This window comes from Ambystoma mexicanum, chromosome 6p (genome assembly GCF_040938575.1).
Source record: "Ambystoma mexicanum isolate Mex_15411 chromosome 6p, UKY_AmexF1_1, whole genome shotgun sequence".
Classification (NCBI taxonomy): Eukaryota; Metazoa; Chordata; class Amphibia; order Caudata; family Ambystomatidae; genus Ambystoma; species Ambystoma mexicanum.
In genome coordinates, this window is record NC_090935.1 from 406948660 (window position 1) to 406973785 (window position 25126).

Below are 25126 nucleotides of genomic sequence, written 5' to 3' on the forward strand. Positions count from 1 at the left end.
AAATTCTCACCTAGATATTTTGGTCCATTCAAGGTGAGAAAGAAGAATGGTGCAGTGGCTTACAAGTTGTTGTTGCCTCCAGGTTGGTATAGGATATATGCAGTGTTAAATATATAACTACTGAAACCTTATCTGAAAACAACCAAAAGAATTTATGTGTCCCACATACCTCTGTCTGTCTCCACAGAGTAACAGAATGAGTTTGAAGTACAAGCCATCCGAGACTCTAGGCGTTCTACAATACCGAGTGAATTGGACCAACTCTACTCCGGCAGACAGGCCCTTCAAACCAGCGCACCACTTTACGCCCTGCAACTGATTCAGAAGATTCATCAGCTTTTTCCATGGAAACCCAGAGGAACGGGGGCATGATGTCAGAAGACAACCTAATCTGGATTCACGTACCTCCTTTCTGTCCCTGTGGAGCCGCTGGAGGAATCACACATCCCTTGCTAGTTGGCAAAAGTATTACCTTGGGTGAAAAACGGCAACCACAAGATGGCAATCTCGTGCATCTAACACCAGCATGACCCTGGGAAGGGAGCCAATGAGTCAGCACGCAATCGTGGCTGACTCAGCTTGAACAGCTTCGGAAGTTGCTGTGATGACAGAGAATACCAATATCTGGAGGAAAATTGCAATACTGCGTGTCACAACTCACCTTACTCATTTGCATGTGCTTGTATCCCTGATTAGTTCATTTTGCTCATTGTCCAGTGTCCTTGCTTCTCTGCCTTCCAGAAAGCCTTCCTTTCTTCTTCCCCTTCCGTCCTGTTTTCCAACCTCTTTCTGCCTCCTGCCTGTGCAGCATGCTGATAAAACTTGCCCTGGATTGGCTCTTTATTTCATCTACTGTTATCCTGGACTGCTGTTTCCTCACCCAGGATTGGGACCTTACAGCATCTGGAGTTTGTTTCCCCAAATTTATTAGGGGTTTTGTCTTCTTTGGACCCTGCTCCCAGGAGAGCATCCTACCCTCTCTTTCCTTTCAGAGAGAGGTGGCTGCTCAGAGAGGTCGGCCCTTTCTGTTCCCAGAAAAGCCTTATTAAACCCCTTGGTTAAGGCCGGTCGCTGAGCTAACCTAAAGCAGTATGAATAGGGTCAAAGAGGTAATGGTATTCCACAGTCCTGATATTGCACTGTTCCCACCTTTTCAAGTTTTGAGTGGAATAAAATATATTTGTGATCAGGCTATAATTAGATAGATCCTTTATATTTGTGCCTGCTTTTTGTTTCAACAAACGTGTGATGACAGCCTTCTTCAAGGATGGGGGGACTACTGCATGTAACAGATTAAATGATGATCTGAAGAAGAGGATTAGCAACTGCAATGCATTGGAAACGTTCCTTGAACAGTTTAAATGGCCTCAAGTCTAAAGGCTAAACCAGAAATGTGCTGTTCCTTGCAGGAGGTATACACTGTTCTCGGTGTATTTGCCAAAGAGCAGCAAGTTGGTGATTTGTAACAATTATGATTTCCATATCCTCTGCAATGTGACGGTAAGGAGCCACGATAGTTTGATCAGCTGAAACATCCATGTATAAATAACGGTTCCAGCACCTCTTTAGGTTTTGAGTCCTCAGAGGCATAGGCCTACGCACTGGAGTGGCAGCAGTGATAGCGCTTCGTGGAGGAGGAAGAGAAGTGGCATTTTGAGAAGTCACTCGGGAGAAGAGCCTACTACTGCTACTTTTCTTTTGTCCTTAACGCTTTCTTCAAAGAGGTCTGATTTCTCAGGTTCTTTGACAATCGGGGCTTGTCCCAAGTGGCAGAATGCTCTGAAGAAGACTGAGATTGTGAGGCTCTTCCTGCTCTTGAGGACAGTGGTGAAGAATTTTGCAACACATTACCTTACGATGCACAGACTAACAAGATCCACAAGGCAGGGCTATGAGAAGGCAGCGCCTTGAGAAGATCAAATAAGGAGTCAAGAGCACCAATGATTTCGAGCAAAGCCGGCTAACCCACAGTATGCCCTCTGGGATTAACAATTACAAAGGCTTAATGGCACCTGCAGGACACTTCCAAGATGAGGAATCTGTGGAGGAAGCAATCTATTAGAAGTTATGGCTCCATCTTTAAACAGTAACAATATTTAAAAGATCAAAAACAGCAACCGTTTTTACATTTGTCTGGGAGGTGCTATGTCTACAAGTATTACTGACAATGATTCTGGGGGATTCACTTAGGAGAAATGGGAACGGTAGGGTTCAGATTCCTTGAAGTCTTTCCCTACAATAATATGATGGAGACTGCATCATATCTGGTAGAAAGCTTACAGTGGAATCCACACTTTTCAAAAAAAGGTTTGGAGAAATTGAAAGCAAGACTCACAAGTGTGCTATGCAAAGACGTTTGAGCCCTTTGTGTGCAGATGACCTACTGAAGCCTCAAGAAGCTAGAATAAGGGGAAAGGTGTTGTAAAAGCGTGGCCATTATGTGTTCTTAGACTCTCACGATTTAAAGAAACAAATTATGCTGTGCAATTGTGCTCTGGTGACGCCTGTGCTGGGAGTACCATTACTTAATAAAACTGATAATTGTAAATAAAAAAGGCATCACGTTAGAAGATTTTGATTTCCCCAGAGGATGCAATTGCAAAATGTATGGAATATATACAGTTGAAAAATCATGAGTGGAATTAGTGTGTTTTCAGATATATTGCACCATAACATCTAGAGGCACTCATTTAACAACTTTTTTTAAAAGCCATGCAAACTACTACCCGCTTCGGTAGTTGGTCAAAGTGGACACTGGAAATCCGCCCCTTCAGTCTAAGTAGATAACACCTATCCTTTAATTAACTAATATCCAGTGTGTGTGTTCTCCCCCTCAAAGTGTTTTGGAGTCGCATTTCTTTTCGCTCCAGAATGCATACACAGTATGTGTTTTTATCTGTTGGGGACAGAGCTCAGAACATGGGTTTAGTGGGGGCGAGGGGTGTTGGAGGGGCAGTGGAGGCATCCTAGCCATGTGAAGTGTTCAATGATTGAAAGAGTGCAGGCCCCTACAGAAAGTGAGTTAAAAGACCAACTCTGGCAGAAGCCCTATGAAGAATGGACGTCCTCTGGGCCTGCATCTCAGCCGTTACCCCCCTGCTCAGCCCTTCTCATTAGGGACTATTGATACTTTTGCAAATTACAATAAAATACTGCATCTCATACAACTGACCCCAAGGATCCATCATCCGACCACTTTAAGACACTACATTGGCGACGAGTTTTTCAAGGTCAAAGAGAATAACAGCTACAGCAAGGAGCTAACTGGCTGCCTTTATTTCTGCGCCCAACCAGTTGAGCCAGAGGAGACATAGCTACTACTTCAAAAGTACATTGAGGCAATTGGATGGTGCAGGATACAGCACTCCATTTAAGAAAGCCATGCTGCCCAACGCCATCGAGGGCCAGTAGATGTTTGTAATCAAATATGTGTGTTGCCCCTCTTTTTCCCCACCTCTCCAAGTGGTAAGATCTTGTCAAAATATAAACGAACATTCTAACCATAGGACATCACCACACACTGCCAAAAATTGTTGGAAGATGTTGGTTCGTTGTTCTTAGGAGTACTCACTGATTAGGGGTTTGGGCTCATTTGCACATTGGTAGAACATAGGTCTAGATTAGTTTTAAAAAAAATGTATATGATTAATAAAACATTGTTTTTCATATTATGTGGAGCCAGTGAATGAGAATAACTAGAATATGTGTCAATCCGTACCGACCCTGGTCATTTGTTTTTGTATTTTTAATACTCGGCCCCTCTCATCAGGCACTATTTTCACTTTTCTAAATATTACATTGTTTATCTCATACAGCTGCCTCCTTAGCACCTGTATCCTGTTATTTTTAGGCGCCAACACTGATGTTTCTTGTGGATAGAGAAATTATATTTACATGCAAGTTTCAAACATTTCTGGTTCATACTGTTTCATACAGATGACACAAGGCACCTTCTTGGAAAAACAGATGTTGGTGAATATTTATTGTCTGTGTGTTAATAAATAATGCCGAACTACGTATTTAGGCGTTTTATAATGTAGAACTTTTTCTGCAAAATTATTTCAATGCATTCCCTTTTAACAGATGTAAATATTTGTTTTGAAGTAGTTAAAATATATTAAAAAATCTGAACAGTTGGTAATTTCTCTTGTCTGTAGAGTTGCTGAAAAGTGCTACGATATTCAGATTTATTTCTCCACCTGCTGCATTGGCTTGAGATTTGAAGAAACCTAGAAACAAATTAAGAAAATCAGATGGGAAACGGCACTTTATTTCTCAAATACACTACATTTTCTAACACTATTTTAGCATTATTTACAACACAATATAAGAAGGAGGAATTGATCATACTATATAACAGAAGGCCAGATGTATGTTTGTCCGAAGCCATCCTGCCCACATCGCCTGTTATTACTGCTAGAGGGAGCTATTGCCTTACGCATACAATAAGAAAATATATACATTTTTAAAAGCTGATATAAACAGAAATTCACTTGATTAAGCACTATTTCTCTAACAAAATAAATTACTTTTTTAAATGTTCTTATGTATTATTCAATTATTCATTGTAATATATCTTGCTATGTATTGGATCAATCAAATTCTTGATGTATGTTTTAAACTTCATTTGACTTCGATTTACTTTATTTGATGATCTCATGTCTACTTTGAATCACGCTGCATGTAAATTGTATTACTCTGACATCCATCGACATTTATTATTTTTTTAATTATTTTTTTTAAACACTTTAAATAAAGTTTATGAAAAGCGATAAAAAATAAGCAATCATGTATTTGAGTCCAAAACCTGTGGAATCGAAGACAATGAGTGGCAGATACAACAACAGATTCTGTGAGAATTTTGTTTGAGGTAACTACTCCTCCATGTAAAAGGAGCAAGATCCTTTACAAACAAAAGTTTTATATTAACATAAATTAAGTTAAAATACACCACATAATATATTTAAACTCTAAAAATGTCTTCCTTTATGCACATTAGCCTGTGTACACTGGCTTTCCAACTAGTTGTAATATAATGTACTTTAAAGTCACATTTGGCTTACAGTGGAGGGCTCCTACTCGGCAAATAGCAAACTGTGAGGAATCTCCTATGTGCAGAGTGGTTTCCTCTTTCTCATAGAGACCGTTCGTACAATCCTTTCTACTTTACTGAGCTTACCCTAGGGCTTGGGAAGCCCCAATCCTGCTGTAACAAGACATCCTATAACAGAACGCGGCTCCCACCTCTCCAAGGGCTATTACAGAAGAACCAATTACTCACCTACCTTAATGTGCTTTCAGATTGGTTCCATGATTCTTCCCACAATTTACTCAACTATGAAATCCACCTCTGACTCCGTCCAAAACAGAAGTTTATCAAGCAGCCGTTAGCGGCTGCTGCGAGGTTGCTATGCAGTCAAGTCTAGCACTGACCCTGAATGCCCAACACACTACAAATGATGTCACAGGTGGTACCAGCACGTTTTCCCCAATCATTCCCAAATTAATTGTAGAACTGTCACCCAAAAAATAATCACAAAAATTGTGTTATAAGCACAAACTTTGAGGGGGAGGTGAGATAGCGATAAAGAATAGTGGAAGGAGTCATAGTATCCATCAGAAAGATGGATACTTTTTTGCCCCATGTACAATTTAAAAAATGAAAGTGGGGAAAAAGCAAGCACCCCATAACAGGAAGGAGATTTTGCCAAATCTTGCAAACTTTACATTCCTACCCAGAGCAATAAGGTGATGGGGCAATCTGAAAGTGTGCAAAATTGACCATTCTGCAACCCCTACATTGGGCAGAGGTAGCTGCTTGTCCTCTGGAGTAATAGATGTGAAGACCCCTGGAGCTTCCCAACTTTTTAGCTTGTAACCTGTCTTTTATGTAGACCATTATCCATCCAAAAATATTTGGATTGGAATTCTCTTTCCTTTTTTCTGGGACTCATTTCTTTCCTTTAGAGAACTTTTAGTAATGTCAAGGGACCAATGTATGAAAACGCTCTTATACCTTAGACAGGTGAACCAGTGTCAAGGACTGGCAGAATCATTTTTTCGTTGCAGGAGAAATCCACAAATCTTTAGGTAGAAATGCTTAAAACAGAAATTTACATGCTAGGAAAATAGCCCCACTCACGCGAAGATTCCCAGGACGGGTTTGTTCAATTGCCTAATGAGGAGAGGAGCATGCAGAGTAAGTGGTGGTCACCATTAGGTAATACGCTACCTGGCAACACAATGAATGGAACAAAGAAGTACGCACGCAGAAGAAACAACGTTAATTTCTTAGTTCATCCTCGCCATCCCAGAACTGTGACCATTGGGACCACAGTACCCTTTAACGAGAACATAGTAAAGCTGCACTGCCACGACTAGGAAAATTCACTATGTTAGAAGTCTGAGAAAATACTGGCGAAACTAGAGAGTGAAGTTAGAACTCATTTATCTGACTTACTCGCTGCCAATTTCCTCAAATATTGTTTCACTGAATTTCTTTTAATGCATTTTACCATATAAATGTGTGGAGTATATGAAGCAATTCAGTCATTTACCAGGTCTCCTATCCTGGTAGGCTCTAAAGAAACCTTTTTTGCTCTTATGTGTACAGGAGATAAATGTATCTTTTTAAATACATTTCAATCTGTATTGATTGATCAATGATCAGCAGCACATTTTTAAAGAGAAGCCTAACGCTCAACCTACCTACCACAACAAACTGCAATGCTAAGCAACTTGAAAAGTCTCTGTGAAATGTGGGTGCTAACCAGACTAGCCAGATGTTTGCCAGTGTGTGTTAGGTATATGCAATGTAAAGAGGATGTAGTCCAACCACTTCGGCAGAGAGACAAGTAGATCATTTGCGACTGGTTGTCTTCTTGTATTTAGGCAAACAAGCTGTAGTGGTTTATCCAAAGCATTTTTCTAAGCCTATTGGAGCGGGGCAACGAAACCTGAAAAATACCCAACACAAATGGACAGTGATTGCTGTGTGGAAGGGGATGTCTGAACAGCAGGATCTTGCTTTCACGGATGCTGGTGTCTGCATGATTAAACCGGTTTTGCAGTCACCTGTAATACCAATTTCTGCAGAAAAGTGTTTTCAAAGACAACTCTTCTATGTCTCAGGACAAACCGCTTTTTGAAGATTAACTAAGACGTTGTGGCTGACTTTGAACGGAGGGGCATTTCTAAACTCAGATACTCATAAGACTTGGAAAATGTAAGGCAGAAGAATACTGGTATAAGAGGAGACTTACTCTTTGGAACACCAAAGTACACTGCTTAATACAAATAAACCACTATAGGCTTGTTGTTTAAGAACATATTAATCAGAAGAGGATTTACGATGCAACTTCGAGGGCCGATAAGTCAGTCATTGCCTGCGTGCAGGCTCCCTACCAGTCTGTGCACTGTCTCCCACTGCCTGTGTGCTGCCTCTTTTTGAGCATTTGACTCTGTCCTTTACCAAGCATGTGCACGGTGGATGTTTGTGCTTGTCCCTTTCCTGAAGGTGTGTGCTGCCCCCACCACTCGGCCTGGATGTTGCCCCTGCTTCTGTGGCCCACTTCAACTGAGACCATATGATAATACTCCTGATCTGTGTGCCAGCCAATCCTTAGCCCGTCTGACACCCCTCCTGTTTGCACTTGTGCGCTTCTGTCCTCTCCCTGGATTTGTATGCTCTATTCGCGTCTGACCCAGAGTGCCACTCTCTCCTATGCCTATGCACTACCACTTCCTGAGCTCAACTGCTTTTGCTCAGTCTGCACAGATCTCCTATGTGGTATTTTTCTCCAGACACGCATTATACCTCGTTCTGAGCTGCTCCTACCGTGCCAACTCAATTTTATGTGTCACTTTTTGTATATGTGTACATGGCCTCGTATTTCCCAAGCAATGAAGCATAACGCAGTGTTCCTGTTATCCTACCTGCAAAGGAACAAGTTGCAAAAAGCAATTACAAAATATATTTCATTGAATACACTAGCCCATGAAGATTTGACAGAGGTGAGACAGCGGGCAATTTTCCACACAGGAGCAGAGTTGCTTATGACACTGATGGTTAGGTTTCATTCTAAAAGGCTCCTTACAACCATGTGAAATGCCTTAGATCTTTGAACCAAAGGGACTTGTAAAATGTAAAGAATTACACGGTTATGTCTTGTTAAAACCATGAAATACCCAAATCAGCTTAGTAAGTACTCTACTTCTCCCTTCTCCCTTCTGCTGCAAAAGTGCACAACAAGCCACCATAACTAATTGGAATGGAGGCGAGGTAAATGGACCAAGCGGATAAAGTTGCAGAACAAGTATTTACTGATACAATCTAAATTACCTAACACCTTTTACGTTTGCAGCACTATGACATTCAGAAAGATTTAACACAACAAAAAGACAAATGTTCTAACAATATTCTCAACAATTTGCCTTAACCTTTTTGTAAAGAAGCCTGCTTTCAAAGTTTTAGACATCTTCCTTCTGTACTACTCCCACGCTTGTTCTTTCTAAATGCAGAGAGCCGCTGCTGTGCAGTTCCCCAGAAACCGTTCCATTATAAAAGAGTAGTCTTTGTTTTCTGATCACTCACAATGTCTTTCTGCATGAGTAGTACATGAAAACAATATTCATGGGGAGCTTATAGAATACTGGTGTTTTCATGGCAACAGTAAAATGTAAACAACTGTATACAGACAATGTATAGGGCTTCAAGTCCCTGTCTAAAGACCCGTATGTATGGGAGACACATCTCCGTCCAACTTTCTAAAGCGTACTGCTGATCGAAAGAAGAAACTTTCTAAAACGTAATGCTGATCGGAAGAAGAAAGATAACTGTACAGACTGGCATGTTGTGGAAGAAGCGGGGGTCATCGTGCACCACCACTGCAATGTCTATTCAAGTAGAATCCACAAGATCTCGTTTAGGGAGTTCTATGTACTTTACAAAAATAATCAGTTAAGCTCTGAGCCTTTTGCTGCAGCTGCTGTCTGATCTGGATGATGCACTTAATAAATCAGTTCCATTCAATCATTCATTCACTTAATGTATACTCACAGGAGAAGTGATGCCAGCTGGCTGCAACTGCCTTCTCTGCCTGAGTCTGCAACTAATTCCACTTCAAACCCCTCAGGATTACAAGATGTTACAATACCGGAGGCAAACATCTGAGCAAACCTCTGGGGCCAAATCTAAGCCTAAAGTCTAATTCTAGTGTTGGGAGAACACACCCATCTAGTGTTGGGAGAATTGCTGCTATATTTTTTTCCATAGATTGAGCACGTTAGATGATGCAACCGCAACTAAAGATATAGTGTATAATCTAAAAAGCACTTTGATGCATTAGTGCCTGTTTGCTCTATAAACACATTTTAAATAAATAGTGTCTGTGACTCTATATGATGTCAAAATAAAAATAAATTGTTCATGCCAGTCTGACTGTCCATCAGTTCTAGATACGTTCACTTGAACGATTTTCAATCTAAAGCTAAGAGAGGTGTCAGCTCTCATGGAACACAAGCTGTTCATGACTGGATGTTGCAGGGGCAACCGCTGAATTAACACAGGATTTCCTGTCTTTGATACCTGCACTGCAGCAAATCACTTTGGCTTGTTTCGTCCTTGATGTAGAACAAGAAACCCCTTTTCACCAGTGCCAATATATATTTTCCTTCATCTATGGTTTTAAGTAGTTGCATCACATGGAAACGGGTGAACAGTTCTCTTTTGCTCCATTGGTTTTCTTGGCCCTTTCTTGAAGCTCATTCTCGGAAGAATAATTTTGTGATTGTTGGTAGGCTTGGTTAGCTTAATTAAATGTACAGCTACAATACTTTGGGCCTCATCACGAGTTGAGCGGTGGACCTTAAAGGTGCGGTAATGCTATAACTGTGGCATCTAAGGGTTGGCCCAATCACAATTTGGGTGGAAACTGAGTTTTTGCTGAAGGTAAAAATCTCTACTTTCCGCCTGCTATCGGCACGATTAGCACCATACCAAGTAGTGGTAACGCTATGTGCGTTGGCAGTATCCCAGCGCAATTACTGCCGGGATACCGCCAACCTCGTGATGAGGCCATTTGCCTCAAGAAATCCATATAGACTCTGGTGAAGTAGCCAAGTTCAAAAGTGGATGAGGCTTCGTGATCATTACATCCCCTACAAACAATAAGAAAGGGGTTGCTGCTTCATTTGCAGGGAAGGGTTTGAAGATCATTGGTTTACCAAAAGGCAGATGGTGGAGGTGGTGGTGCTGGGAAACTTGATGTTAGACAGGCTCCAAATTACAATTTTAAACCTCTATCGGCAACATAAAACAACCTTCCTCCAGAAGATGATGCTGTTATGCAAACCGTCAACTCTGGACGTCGAAGGCGATTGTAATCAAACATTTGATTCCTTTTGGGACAGACCGCCCAGGCTGCTACTCCAGCAGGACAAGGACCACAAGCTTTTGTGAGGAGATTAATGCAAAGTGAAAGTTAGATTAGACCAAAACAACAATATATTATTTTAAAAAGTTAAAACTACCTAGAAACACCAACATGAAGGTTTAACCAACACCAAACAAAATAAAAACACTTCTTAACTCACCCTTTTGCTTTAGATGATTTATAATTTACTAATAGATTTTTGTTTGCATATTGATTTTTTATTTTTGCTTGTCTGCATTTCATATGTGAATGTTAGTAATTGTTTAGGATGACATGTAGTTTGAAGATAACAGTAAAATTACGTATTTTTGTGAAGTTTTTCTTTTACCCATGCTTTTTGTAATCATGGGTATATCCTTTTGTATAATTGCACTTAATGGATATATTAGGACTATTGTTTAAAATTTAATATGCATGTTTGGATCTATTTTGTATTTGTGGTTTCTTGATATGTTGTTGGTGTATATTGTATAATCAAAGAGTTTTTTTCAATCATGGCAAGAGTGTTATGATTTGGCTACAGCAGTTCCATTTCAAATGTACTGAACTTTTAGGTTTTTTAAATGTATTTAGTTTAAATTGGTTCACATCGAACGTTTAACATTATACCAAGTTAAAAACATCATAGTAGAAACTAAAAAGACACATCAATTATATACATATCAAACAAGTCATGCAACTCACCGGGCTTTCAGTACTATATGTCCTGTACAATCATACCGATCCACTTTCTATCTTTTACCCAATAAATATTTGTAAATTCAATTAATATTTTTTTTCCATAGATTGAGCACGTTAGATGATGCAACCGCAACTAAAGATATAGTGTATAATCTGAAAAGCACTTTGATGCATTAGTGCCTGTTTGCTCTATAAACACATTTTAAATAAATAGTGTCTGTGACTCTATATGATGTCAAAATAAAAATAAATTGTTCATGCCAGTCTGACTGTCCATCAGTTCTAGATACACAAAATACATAGCCATCCAGTATTATTCCATAGAATTCCAATATATGTGCCACAGAAGGAATGCCCAGATGTGTCTACGCCACAGAATACCCGTCAGTTACTGCACTAAAAAGTGCCCACTGCTCTGCTACTGTGCCAGCGAGGCATACCACCCAATTAATGTGCCTCAGAGACCTTGCCACAGATTGCCTTGTGTAGGGGAGGGTTGGTCCAAGAGACCCCCCCTTGCCTACATCCCTTCCCCAGGTGAGGGCCATGGCTCATTGGGCGTCTCCTCATACCACCAGGGCCCAGGTGGTGGAGGGCTCACCTGCTGAAGACATTGCCCACACGTATTGAATTTAGCTAGGCCTCAGAAACCATTGTGTCTAATAAAGATGGTGTGAGCTCAGCGCACTGTAGCGCGGCCCCCACCCTCGGAGAGTTTCAATTATCCCTGTTGCCGCAGCACCCTGGCAGATCCGCTGTGAACCCGTTCCCACGAACAAGACGGACATGAGCTAGCGTAAGATACTAACACTATAACATTTCACCTTCCGCAGTGTATCACTGCTCCCAGCATGGCCCGGCCAGCGAGGCCTGGGTGATGGAGAGAACTGTAAAATGGTCATCGGATGAAAGCAGAAAAGTCCCCAAACACTAATGCCAAAACTACTTGTAATACGCGCATTCTCTTCACAAAACTTCTTCTATTAAAGAAACCTGTAAAAATGTGTAATTATGGTAGAACGCATGTTCACATGACACCAGCAATGAAGGACCCACACCCCTGCAGTTGTGTGCAAATAATAAAAAGCATTCCGGGAGACTATTCGTTATATGTATCATTGAAAAGCTTACACTCCACGGCCCCGCGCCATAACCGAATTAATGCTGCTAGAGTACAAGGGAAGACAAGTGCAATCATACAGAGGGCTCATGTGAAGGACGCGCGAGAATGCACCCATCATGTGTGTATGTCTAAGCCCTTATGTGCCACTACCGCCACGCACGGTGGCGGGTCTCTTTCTTTGTGCTCCACCAATCACACTACTACCTCACTTACTGCAAATGTATATGCATATAACTAAATGCTGTAGTTGTTAAAACATAGTGTACAAATAAGGTGCTCAGACTGGCTATATTTGAAAGACATTTAGCAAAGTTGAAATGTATGCCTTCGAGTGATCCAAATGAGTATTATAGAGTGTTGAAATGTTTGTACCTAAAGTCAGCAACACACGAGGAAGATACCTTTGTGAATATGTGCAAGGCCATTTCCCCTCCCACCCTGCGAAGACTGCCAAATAAGAGAGCAGAGGCCCGCGCCGCGCTGCTCCACCTCCCCCAACCAGGCTGGAGCCGCTTCAAAGATTTGTAGTCCCCTCTGCAGCACCCAAGGCCACGGGCCGCCACCTGCATTATTTACAGCATAGCAGTAAACCTCTGCCTGAATACACAAATCCAAAGGCGCCCCCCTCTTAAACCCCACAACCCACCGGATCACCTTAGACTTATGGCCCTGTGCAATTAGGATACCCAATACTGTGGCAACATACAGCAGCCCATTCATAACGACTTCTAACAAGACAGAGAGGCATGTACCGCCCGTCCCATGCCCTGAGACTTAGCCCCTCGACCTATGGTACCAGTCAACAGAACACTGGTAACCATGCACTGATGAATGACCATCAGACCCCTCACAAGGTGCATTCCTCCTGTGTTGGATTAACCTGTAGAATAACCTATTGAAAGATTTACTAAAGAAGATAATATTGCAATAACTGAATGACTGCGGTGTGCATGGCCTAGGGCAAATAAGTCAGGAAAAGACATTCATCTCTGACACTGGCCACAATGGCACAACAACACCGCCCGGATGAACTCAGCCGACCCGCCAGGCCCAGCCCAACCCACAAGGCTGACCAGTGACGCCCTCCAGCCAAGACCAACCACATCGCAGCAGCACCTATAGCTAGTCATCACCACCCAATCCCATTGAACTTGTGCCCCTTATAGTATGTAGGTTCTGATGACGTGTTTTGTAAATATATACGCCTGTCTTTGCTATTGTCAGACAGAGCGCTCTCGGAGTTTGCAGAGTTCTTTGCATGCCCTATTCTGATTGATAAACTCCCATTTAAGCTCACCCGCACTCTGTCTTGGCTTTATTCCCAACTTGGGAGAGTCCTTCATTGTCTCTCATTGCGGGGAGGATCGTGCTGGTTGGGGACGCTTGCCTTCAGTGGTGACCCCGAAAGCGTGATTATTATTATTTTTTCCTAACCTATCACTACCGTCCCCTTTTGGCACGAAAATCTCCGGTCGAAAAGGGATACGCACGGTGCGCCAGCTCCAGGAGGCTGCCCGCCAACGGCGACCGGTACGCTCAGAAGTGCGCACTCAACAGAGAGAGGGTACGGGATCCCGGTTGAAAAATCCCCTTTGAGTACCGCTCACCGGAGCCGGGGCTGACCGTTGAGCGGACGGCAACACTGGCTGAACGGACCCAGTTTCGGAGACTATCAGTTCAAGACGGGCACGTGAGTATTGAGTGCGAGCGATCATAAAGGGAGTGGAGGAGGAAATTTAGGACAGGGAACGAGGAGGAGTAGAAGGGGGGGTCACGTAGGTCTACTAAGGACCATCTTAGACTTTCTTTGCTTTTTTCTTTGCATATGGCCATTAGGATTAAGAGGTGAATAAGAGACAAAAGTGACGGGAACCTAGCTCCGAGAGGGGGTGGAAGGCGGCGCCGCATAGTGCTATCTTGACTAGTACTGGGAATATATGAAGAAGTGGATAATAAGAAAAAAGTGTCTGGCAAAGGGGGACACGGAGAATATATTAGTGATTGCTATTCTTTCTATTCTTTTCTTTAGGGTTGGGGGAAAAATAAAAGTGAGATTAGTACGAAACCATAGAGATAAAATAAGAGACAGAGAGTTCTACTGTAAGAGGGAAGATCAAACGTATAAATATATATATGCGCATACATATATCTGAATAAGACTGACAGGGACAGCCGGCCAGGGAGGAAAGGGAGGGCAAATTGAATTGTGAGTAGAGTGTTGCAGAGAGGTGTGTGCACATTGTATGCGTCAGGAGATAATTTGGTGTGGTGGGTGTGTAAAAATGGTCATAAATGTATAGCCATTGAGTGGTCATGGTAAGTGTGGCCGGACAAAACTTCATACAGACAAGAATAATAAGGTGAAGTGAGTGTGTACCTTATTGATTTCTGGGTTAACATTGTCGATATCGCTGACGGTTTGCTCTTGTATGTGCCCCCCAAAGAGAATAGAATAGAGACTGTGTACAGCCATTCTTGTGGTGTGCAGGCAGGGGGAGGAACACAAAGGCGCCCATTATTGAATAAAACAGAATACGAGGATTCACATGGTGATACGTTTACATTGTAATTTTGAGATACATAGAGACACACAAGTACCAGGAGGGCACAAAGTATGGGGGCAGAAACACCCTTATCACATATTTGTAAGAACCTACCGGGGCACGCGGAGCGAATTAAGAAATATCATGACCAATGGATCACAGAGTTGAAGGGAGAGGGGTTGCCCCAGATATGGCCCGAGGGGGGGTCGTTTGACAAAAGTGTCCTGGATATGGTAGCCACATGCATTTGTTTGAAATACAAGGGGAAGCAGTTGCATAATAGGAGAGAAATATTAGATCTCTGAAGAGATACCACCGCCTAAAGCACCAGAATTAAATCCTGACCTACCATCTACTACTGACAATCCACTAATGATACAGAGAGATGCTAAAGAATTGCCAAATGTAGAGCCACCAATAGAGGTAATAAGTTTGTACCCGATACTAAACAAGCCTGTGCCCGCAGAGGGGTACAGTGACCCCACTTATGTGCCTCCCCCGACAACTACTACACCCCAAAGGCCAACGGCACCCCCGCCATACGAGAGCACTAGGGAGCGAGCCCAGGTAAGTACACAAAGGGTGGACATAGAAAAACTAACAGACGATTTAGAGTCAAGACTCTCGATAGCCAAAGATGAGTTATCGAGGATAAAAGGCATATGTGAGCGAACAGCACTTAATGCAGCGAGATCAGAGCACACATCCAGAGCACCGAGTGAGAATAGAACACTTGAAGACGGGTGGAAAAAAGGTGAGATACTGTTCAGAATTCAGGAAGAACCAACACGAATAATTGAACTGACAATGAAGAAAGCCCTATAGGGGACAGGGAAGAACTACTATGTGTGATATAAGGGACGATTTGGAGGAAAGCGACAGGTTAAGCATGGCACTGGGAGGGGGAAGTGAATGGTTAGATGGTGCATGTTCAATGAGAACAATGGATGATGAGTGGACGGGGCGATTAAGGAACAGGGTGGGGAAAAGGCATCATTAGGAACATCAGGAGTGAAGACGGGTACAGATACCACGATGAAAGGAAAGTTACAGCTCCCGCTGATACATAGGGGAGGAGGGAGGCCGAATTACATCCCGTGGGCTCAGATGGACAAGGCCAATTTATTAAAGTTATTGCCCCCGTTATCGGGAGGGGCAAGTAAGTGGATATATGCCTTTGAGAAACACACTGCCGGGGTACCCCTAGCAATAGGAGATGTGAAGAGCTTGCTTGTATCAGCAGTGGGGGATCAGGCTGATAGAGTATGGGTAAAGGCTGGTTTCCCAGGAGTAACATTAGACTGCGACCGCCATGATGGGGCCTCCTTTAACACAGCGCGTGCGAGGGTGTGGGATGCCTTGCGGGAAACGTTTACAGATACGCCAGACTTACAGTCAGTAATGCAGTGTACAATGAATGACGGGGAAGATGCTATGGATTACATTTTTCGGGTCCAAGAGATGTGGAGAGCAGAAACGGGCACGCCCTGGTACCAATCGACATCTTTATTTTATTTCATTATAAAAAGAGGGCTCCCAAAAGAGGTGCAAAAGGCGCTCGACAAGATAGCAGGTATTGAAGCGAAAGGATGGCCTGAGATTCAAAGCATAATAGTGCACCACTGTAAGAGAATAAAAGAAAGGGAGAAGGAGGTGGCACAGAAAAGATTGGCAGACGAAGCGAAACTAGTGCAGACAAAGTTGGTGAAGGTTGCAGCAGCAGTAGCCGCGCTCCCACACAGCAGGGAGGGAGATGAGGAGGAGGAGGGGCTGGTAGCAATACAAGGAAGGATGGCAACTAATTGGGCTGGAGCAGGACAGCGCCAGTGGAACGAGCAGGAGCAAGACGGAGGTCTGCAGTGGCAAGAGTGGGCCCCTCGAGGGGGACGAGGTGGGTACAGGGCCGAAGAGGAGGTGGACCGGGGTACGGGGGAATGGGAGGAAATGGATGGCAGGGTCCTAGAGGTGCACAATGGAGTTGTTGGAACTGCGGAAGATGGGGACATTACTCTAGGGAGTGCAGAAGCAGACCCAACAACGGGTTCCAAGAGGCAGAACATTATGGCCATCCCCATCCGGGGAGCCCATATGGTCTCCCAATGGGACAACAACAACAAAGAAACCCAGGCCAGGGGCACAATGAGCAACAACAGGGGCATCAGTATAGAACACAGAACCACCCACAAAACAATGACAATATGCAGTACACGCCAGGCAACCCTTTTGCGACAACAGCAAATGGGGCCCCCGCACCAGCCCCCTATAGTGGCGTGTCAGTGGTTTCAGGGAGCGTCTTCAATCAGGGGGGGGCAATGAGACACCCTGCATAGGACAGCCCACAGAGAACACTTGCGTGTCCAGTTCTATCTACCACCTACGATGCATCAGAGGAACCATTGGTAGGGGCGCAGATAGGAGACAAGCAGTTCATATTCATGGTGGATTCGGGAGCAGAGAAATCATGCATTAGAGAGGGCCGGTTCTCGTTATCTAACCGGAAGTTAGAGACGCAGGGGTTCTCTGGGGCTGTAATTGAAGTTCCTTACACAGAAGCATTGGATGTAACAGTGGGGGGCAAAACTGTAAAGACACCCTTACTGTATTATGAACACTCACCAATAAATTTATTAGGGAGGGATTTCCTGAGTAAACTAAACATGACCATATCCTTCACTGAGAGAGGTATAGTGTGTTCAACACCAGGAATATGCCCATTACGTGTAATGTTGGTAGTACAGGCTCACACAACCACACAAGAAATACGAGGTTTGCCGGAAAACGAGGAAATGTTTATTGAAGGGCTAAAGACATTGGCCCTCATAATTCCAGAGCTGAGAAGAATGGTTTGGAGGATTCCAGCGGAGTTCCTCTTTCGCCCAATAGTGTGCCCTGACACAGCACCAGGATCAGTGGTATCATTAGATTTGCATGCTGTACAGATATCAGCGAAAAGGATTTCTGTGATTGGAATAGATATGGAAGGATGTGAGTGGCGTACAGTACTGTGTACAAATGCCAATATCGCCCTAAGAGACTTAACAGATGAGGATCTCTTCTCAGATGCAGAGGGGGATGGTGAAATAGTAATGGAAATAGCGATGCCCTGTGACATTTTGATTCAAGCCAGGGAAATCCCCGTTCAGCTGATGGCAGTGGTGGGAGCACCACCGTCATTCTTCGATGACGACATGAGGCTCGTACCAAATAATTTGTGGACAACAGGCCCCCATGATGTAGGGCTGTTGCATGGAGTACAACCTGTGATAATAAAACTAAAACAAGGAGCAATTCTACCCCGAGTGAAACAGTATCCATTGTCCCGTGAAGCTGAAGAAGGGATAAAAGAGACAATAAATGCACTACTAGCACAAGGGATCATAGTGCCTTCAAACTCACCATGTAACACATGCATTTACCCAATCAAAAAAGCAAAGGGAGGGTCTTGGAGGATGATACAGGATTTACGCCCCTTAAATGATGTAATTCAGAAAGAGTTCCCTTTGGTCCCGAACCCTGCATCAATACTATGCAGCATTCCAAAAACGGCATCACATTTCACGGTGGTCGTCTTGAAAAACGCATTCTTATCCATCCCCCTGGCTGAAGAGAGTAGATACCTGACAGCATTTACACTTGGGGGTAAGAGATATGAATATTGCAGATTACCGCAGGGATACTGCGAGAGCCCGAGCATATTCAACCGCATATTGCATGAAGACTTAGGAAACCTATCAGTTGAGAGTACAATCATTCAGTACGTAGACGATTTACTCGTCTGTGCACAAGACGAAGAAGCATGCAGAAAAGATTCAATAACACTCCTGACTTTATTGGGCAATAAGGGGTACAAAGTAGATAAGGGAAAGCTACAGTACTGTTTGACAGAGGTTCTATACTTGGGACAGCTAATATCAAAAGATGGAAAAAGAATAATCCCCGACAGGGTAGAAGCAATAAGATCAGTAGGAGAACCCACAACAGTGAAAGACATGCAGAAATTCCTGGGAATGTGCAACTATTGCCGAGCATGGATATTAGATTATGCAGCATACACCAGACCCCTACTACAAGCGCTCAAGGAGGCACAACAGGAGAACAAAAAAATAGAATGGTCAGAAGAAATGAGCGCCTCCTTTAAATCATTAAAAGAGTTAATTTCAAGCGCTCCCGTACTCGCAAATCCTGATTATGGACGCGAGTTTTACCTGTTCTCACACTGCAAGGGAACACTCATGACAGCTGTACTGACACAGAAGACGTCCCTAGGACACAAGCCTTTGGCTTACTATAGTGGCACTTTAGATGCTGTGATGCAAGGACATTTCGCGTGCGAGCAATCACTCGCTGCAGCCGCGTTCGCAATTGAGAAAAGTGCCAAAATAGTAATGGGATGCCCTGTGACATTGTTTGTGGAACATTCATTATTTGCAATACTTGAGAGGTCAAAAAGCACACTGACAACACAGCGGGCAACCGCCTATGATATAATATTGTCCAGCGCCAATATCCATGTGGTGAGATGCAAGACAGTGAACCCAGCAACATTCATTACAGAAGCGTGCACACTAGAGGACATGCAGGAACACGATTGTGCAAATTACACAGGAGAAAGAGGGGAGGACACAGTGGAGTGTGAAAATGCTCTGAGCGAGGGGGAAGTGTACTTTGTAGACGGGTCAGCATCAATTGACCTGGACACGGGAGAGAAACATGTGGGTATGGCAGTGGTGAGATTAGAAGACAGTGAGTATGAGACACTAGTGCAATACCGCCTCCCATCACATTACTCCGCACAAGCAGCAGAACTGATTGCACTCATAGAAGCACTACATGCAGCTAAAGGTTGTGCAGTGACAATGTACACAGATTCAGCTTACATGACGACAACAGTACATGGGGGTCTAGCAAGATGGGGGCGGAGGGGGTTTGACGAGCAGATGGAACTCCAGTGCAGCATGCAGAATTGCTGAAGGAGTTGATTGAGGCCCTACAAGATCCCACAGCGGTAGCAATAGTGAAGTGCCAAGCACATACATCCAACACAGATGTTGTGTCTTTGGGAAACGCGGCAGCGGACGCTGCCGCCAAGGAAGCCTCCTACTTTCAGAAATATGAAGCAGGTGAGTACATGCTACAGCACAAGATAAGCAAAGAGCTCCCAGAAGGCTACAATATGATGCCTATATCACAAATACTAGAATTACAGGAAGGAGCTAGTGCAGATGAAAAATTGATGTGGACAAAACGAGGGTGCAGCAAATCGGCGACAGACTTACTGTGGCAACAAAATAACTCGGGAAAAGTGGTAATGCCAGTAAAGTTATTGGAAATTGTGTTTCAACAACTACACTTCCCTGCACACAATACGAAACAACACATTGCAGCAGAGATACAGGAAGAATGGTTCGTGCTGTCTCCAGGAGCACATATCTCGATTAACACTGGAATGCACAACATGTCAGATATACAATTCAGGAATGACATTACATACGCTCCGGGGAACAATTCCAAAACCCATTGGGCCATTCAGAGAGCTACATATCGACTATGCGGACATGGGAGAAAGGTGTAATGGGGCACGTTACATGATCGTGGTTGTATGCCCATTCTCAAAGTGGGTAGAAGCAGGCCCATGTGCACGACCTGATGCCAAAAGCGCTGCAAAGTTCTTAGTGAGGGAAGTGTTCCCGCGCTGGGGAATTTGTGACGTGATTCGCTTGGACAACGGCACCCACTTTGCAAACAAGCTCTTCAAGGAAGTAACTACATTGTTAGGAATAAAGCATAAATTGTGCTCGATTTATCATCCTCAAAGTAATGGCGTAGTGGAAAAGATGAACGGACTGTTAAAAGGGAGGTTATCAAAACTATGCTTTTCATTAAAAAAGAACTGGATTTACTGTCTGCCCCTTGCGCTATTTGAGCTGAGAAATCAGCCAAGCAAGGACCACCATTTGTCCCCGCACGAGATCGTGACTGGGAGACGAATGCACACAGCACACTCCCCACTGCGCGAACACTCAGATGCACACAGAAGCGCAGCGATATTGGGAGACGAGTTCACAGACTATTTGAAGAAATTAACAAGGGCAGCGCGCGCAATATCAAAGCAGCTCTCTCCACCATTCACGCGAGAGGAAGGAAACACAACGGGGACTGTTACTGAACCTGAACCACAGCTACAGCTGATGCCGGGTGAATTCATATATGTCAGGAGTTTTGTGCGTCGGAATGCACCACGGTTCCATGGCCCATACGAAGTAGTGTTTTGCACGCCCACAGCAGTTAAAGTAAAGGGCCTGAAGTACTGGGTACATTTGACAGACGTACGAAGAGCATATAGTAATGTGCAGGAAGAGGTGGATGAGGTGGCACAGACAACAGCAAACAATGCAACTGAGCAGAATGTCTGAATATGAACTTGTGTGTGTGTGACAGTAATACAGATGAATGAAAAAAATGGCTGACAAGTATACTTGCATTTTTATATTACAAAAAAAAAGAAAAAAAAATGTTTTTCACTTATGAACGTATATGTAACTAATGATATGATAAAATTATGAATTGTTTACACCCTTGTCTGTGCATCGCCATCCCTGCAACCCTACCCGCTTCCATTCCCTGTCAATATATACTGGCACTGGTAGTGCCAACAAAATGTTTACATTCATGCACTTAATGCACTTTTATATCTCAAACAGGAGCTACCATGGCATCTAACGGGCAGCCTGCAACGGATAGATTTACTAGATTTAGAGAGTGGTTAACTGAGAGATGCAGATACTCGTGTGAGTGTGGATTATCTGTGTGTATTACATTGTTTTTTACAATAATGTTTGGCCTGGTTACATATTGGTTCATACCGTTCATCTCCATCGAGATGAACGAGGGGGGAGGGACTAACAGCACTACTGTAATTAATGCAACCACGAGTGTAAATACTAAGGAAGGTGACTTTTTGGTATGGGACGGAACTAAACTTGTATGGGGTTATTATACCACACCATCCAATGCTGTCATCTCAAAAAATGAAGGGCTACAGGGTGAAATGCAAAATAACAGTGTCTCCGCCAAAGATATCTAATTACAATGCTCGCAGCTTAAATGACCGAAACCCGTCTGCCATATCGTGGTTGTATAACACCCCCACCAGCCAACCTGCCCCCATAGTAAAAAACACACTGACAGATAACGTCAAGGAAGAAAAGGAAAGGATGAGACCAACACACGAAGTATTATATGATGACTGGGCAAAGGGGGCGGGAATGAGAAAGGGGGGCCCATTTTGTCCATCGCCCAGGAGGTTGGGAAGTACATAAGGAACAAGAATAACAGACAAAAAAGTGAAGTAGGGAGGAGGAAGTATGATGAGTACTATGGGTTAGTACTAGATAAAATGGAAGACCCACGACACTCCCACCAGATGAATAAATGGTATGCGGATATGAGTGCAACAGCTAAACAAACAACAAACGAGAGCTGCTATGTCTGCTCCCTCATTCCCCATGCTTCAGGCACACCCAAGGTATTGTTACCCAAAGAATTGCCTATTGTAGATGCCCAATGTCTCCATCATCTCACGTTATGCAGGATTAAGAACACCTTCGAGGCACATGAAGTTACTTTTAGAATGCTGCAGAACGAGAAAACTTGCTACTGAAAGACGGTAGGAGTGGTATGTCTGGAGGAACCATTTTTTGTGAAACAAGGGACACTTTTTTCGGACAACAAGTGGAAGGATGAAGAAGTAATGTGTAAAGCTGAAGCGCTGAGGGGTGTGGCACCAGAGAAATTGCAATGGATAGAAGAAACGTGCACACCAGTATGGAAGGAACACATTTCAAAACTAACTTGGACAACAGCCATTGAAAAACCCTTCAAACTTCAGAACGAAATAGACTATGAACTATGTTTTAAAGGAGAGGGGAAAACCTCCATGGGGACAAACAAGAACTGTAACAAGACCCTCACCATCCCAGATCTGAGAAAAGGGACAGCGGCTCTGATGGACACGTATTGGGTATGCGGCAACCAGGCATACCTGCACCTCCCCCAGTCATGGAGTGGCAGCTGCTCAATGGCCACTCTGCACTCAGCCCTAATGGTAATACCAGAAAGCCACATTGATGGGAGCAAAAGAACACGAGAAAACACCCAACAGAGCGAGGCCCAGCCGACTGCAGAGTCACAAATCTATGTCTTGTCTTCCGGGAGCAAGGAAGAGGTACTGTCCCGAAACAGACGAGCATCAAACTACATATCAAAGGCATCATCGGAGTTGCTGGCACAGATCCCAGACAGATATCGATTATTCAGCTCGGCAGAAACATTCTTTGCCTCACTCATCCCAAGTATCCAAGCCAGAGCAAACGCAAAATGGCTCCAGATAACACGCTGGGAGCTGAACCAGCTGGCAAATGACACGGAAGAAGGGTTCAACGTAATAAAAGTGGAACTAAGAGCTTTACGGCTGATGACCATGCAAAACAGGTATGTCTTGGACCTGTTGACGGCGATGGATGGAGGTGTTTGCCGAAAAATCGGAAGTGCCTGCTGCACTTTCGTACCTTCTGAAGACGCAGAAAACGGCTCCCTGTCCCATGTGATCGAAGCAGTACACAACCTAGGAGAAAGGATGAAAATGGAAGGTGGAGCAGAAGACAGCACATGGTTTGACAATATCTTCTCCTGGGTTCCCTCATGGCTGGGAATGACTGTGAAATTTTTGATGCCAGCTGTGGTGTTCCTCCTCTTTATTTTTTGCCTGTGCCAGGTGGGTCTTCGATGTTGTGCTAACGCAGTACCTAATGGTGCAATGATGATGGTGACAATGGGCAACACCCGTGGTACAATACAAACTATGCAGGAAGTGCAGGTACAAACAGGAACTGATGACACACCCAGGTATCATGACAAGGATATCGTAGACAAATTGTGGCATAGCACCATCAGAGAGCCCCGTATACAAGAATGGTACCAGGAGGTGTGGGTAGACTTGGAAGGAGAGAGCGGATGTATATACCTGACCTGTACCCAAGATGAATATGCTAGGAGGGGTGAGAGCTTAAGGGGGGTGTGCAGAGCATGGATGCCCATAAAAGGCACATCAGCATGGGATGACGCAATTATTGACGAAGAAGAGTGTAGGAGATTGAATGAGTTAAAGAATTTGTTACTTAAGTAACGAAAGGGGGGAAATGTAGGGGAGGGTTGGTCCAAGAGACCCCCCTTGCCTACATCCCTTCCCCAGGTGAGGGTCATGGCTCATTGGGCGTCCCCTCATACCAGCAGGGTCCAGGTGGTGGAGGGCTCACCTGCTGAAGACATTGCCCACACGTATTGAATTTAGCTAGGCCTCAGAAACCATTGTGTCTAATAAAGATGGTGTGAGCTCAGCGCACTGTAGCGCGGCCCCCACCCTCGGAGAGTTTCAATTATCCCTGTTGCCGCAGCACCCTGGCAGATCCGCTGTGAACCCGTTCCCACGAACAAGACGGACATGAGCTAGCGTAAGATACTAACACTGTAACATTTCACCTTCCGCAGTGTATCACTGCTCCCAGCATGGCCCGGCCAGCAAGGCCTGGGTGATGGAGAGAACTGTAAAATGGTCATCGGATGAAAGCAGAAAAGTCCCCAAACACTAATGCCAAAACTACTTGTAATACGCGCATTCTCTTCACAAAACTTCTTCTATTAAAGAAACCTGTAAAAATGTGTAATAATGGTAGAACGCATGTTCACATGACACCAGCAATGAAGGACCCACACCCCTGCAGTTGTGTGCAAATAATAAAAAGCGTTCCGGGAGACTATTCGTTATATGTATCATTGAAAAGCTTACACTCCACGGCCCCGCGCCATAACCAAATTAATGCTGCTAGAGTACAAGGGAAGACAAGTGCAATCATACAGAGGGCTCATGTGAAGGACGCGCGAGAATGCACCCATCATGTGTGTATGTCTAAGCCCTTATGTGCCACTACCGCCACGCACGGTGGCGGGTCTCTTTCTTTGTGCTCCACCAACCAATCACACTACTACCTCACTTACTGCAAATGTATATGCATATAACTAAATGCTGTAGTTGTTAAAACATAGTGTACAAATAAGGTGCTCAGACTGGCTATATTTGAAAGACATTTAGCAAAGTTGAAATGTATGCCTTCGAGTGATCCAAATGAGTATTATAGAGTGTTCAAATGTTTGTACCTAAAGTCAGCAACACACGAGGAAGATACCTTTGTGAATATGTGCAAGGCCATTTCCCCTCCCACCCTGCGAAGACTGCCAAAAAAGAGAGCAGAGGCCTGCGCCGCGCTGCTCCACCCACACCAACCAGGTTG

The 25126-nt window shown here is 43.9% G+C and overlaps 1 protein-coding gene across 3 annotated transcripts in view; it reads right to left on the bottom strand.

Annotated features, from left to right (window-relative positions):
• Positions 1 to 3951: 3951 nt before the first annotated feature.
• Positions 3952 to 25126, bottom strand: part of OXCT1 (3-oxoacid CoA-transferase 1) — a 1005602-nt gene continuing 984427 nt past the window's right edge. For all 3 annotated transcript variants that reach the window (XM_069627204.1, XM_069627203.1, XM_069627202.1), the window contains one exon: positions 3952 to 4229. In XM_069627204.1, coding sequence (XP_069483305.1) covers positions 4188 to 4229 — 42 coding nt within the window. In that variant the 3' untranslated portion in view covers positions 3952 to 4187. The remainder of the gene's footprint in view (positions 4230 to 25126) is intronic.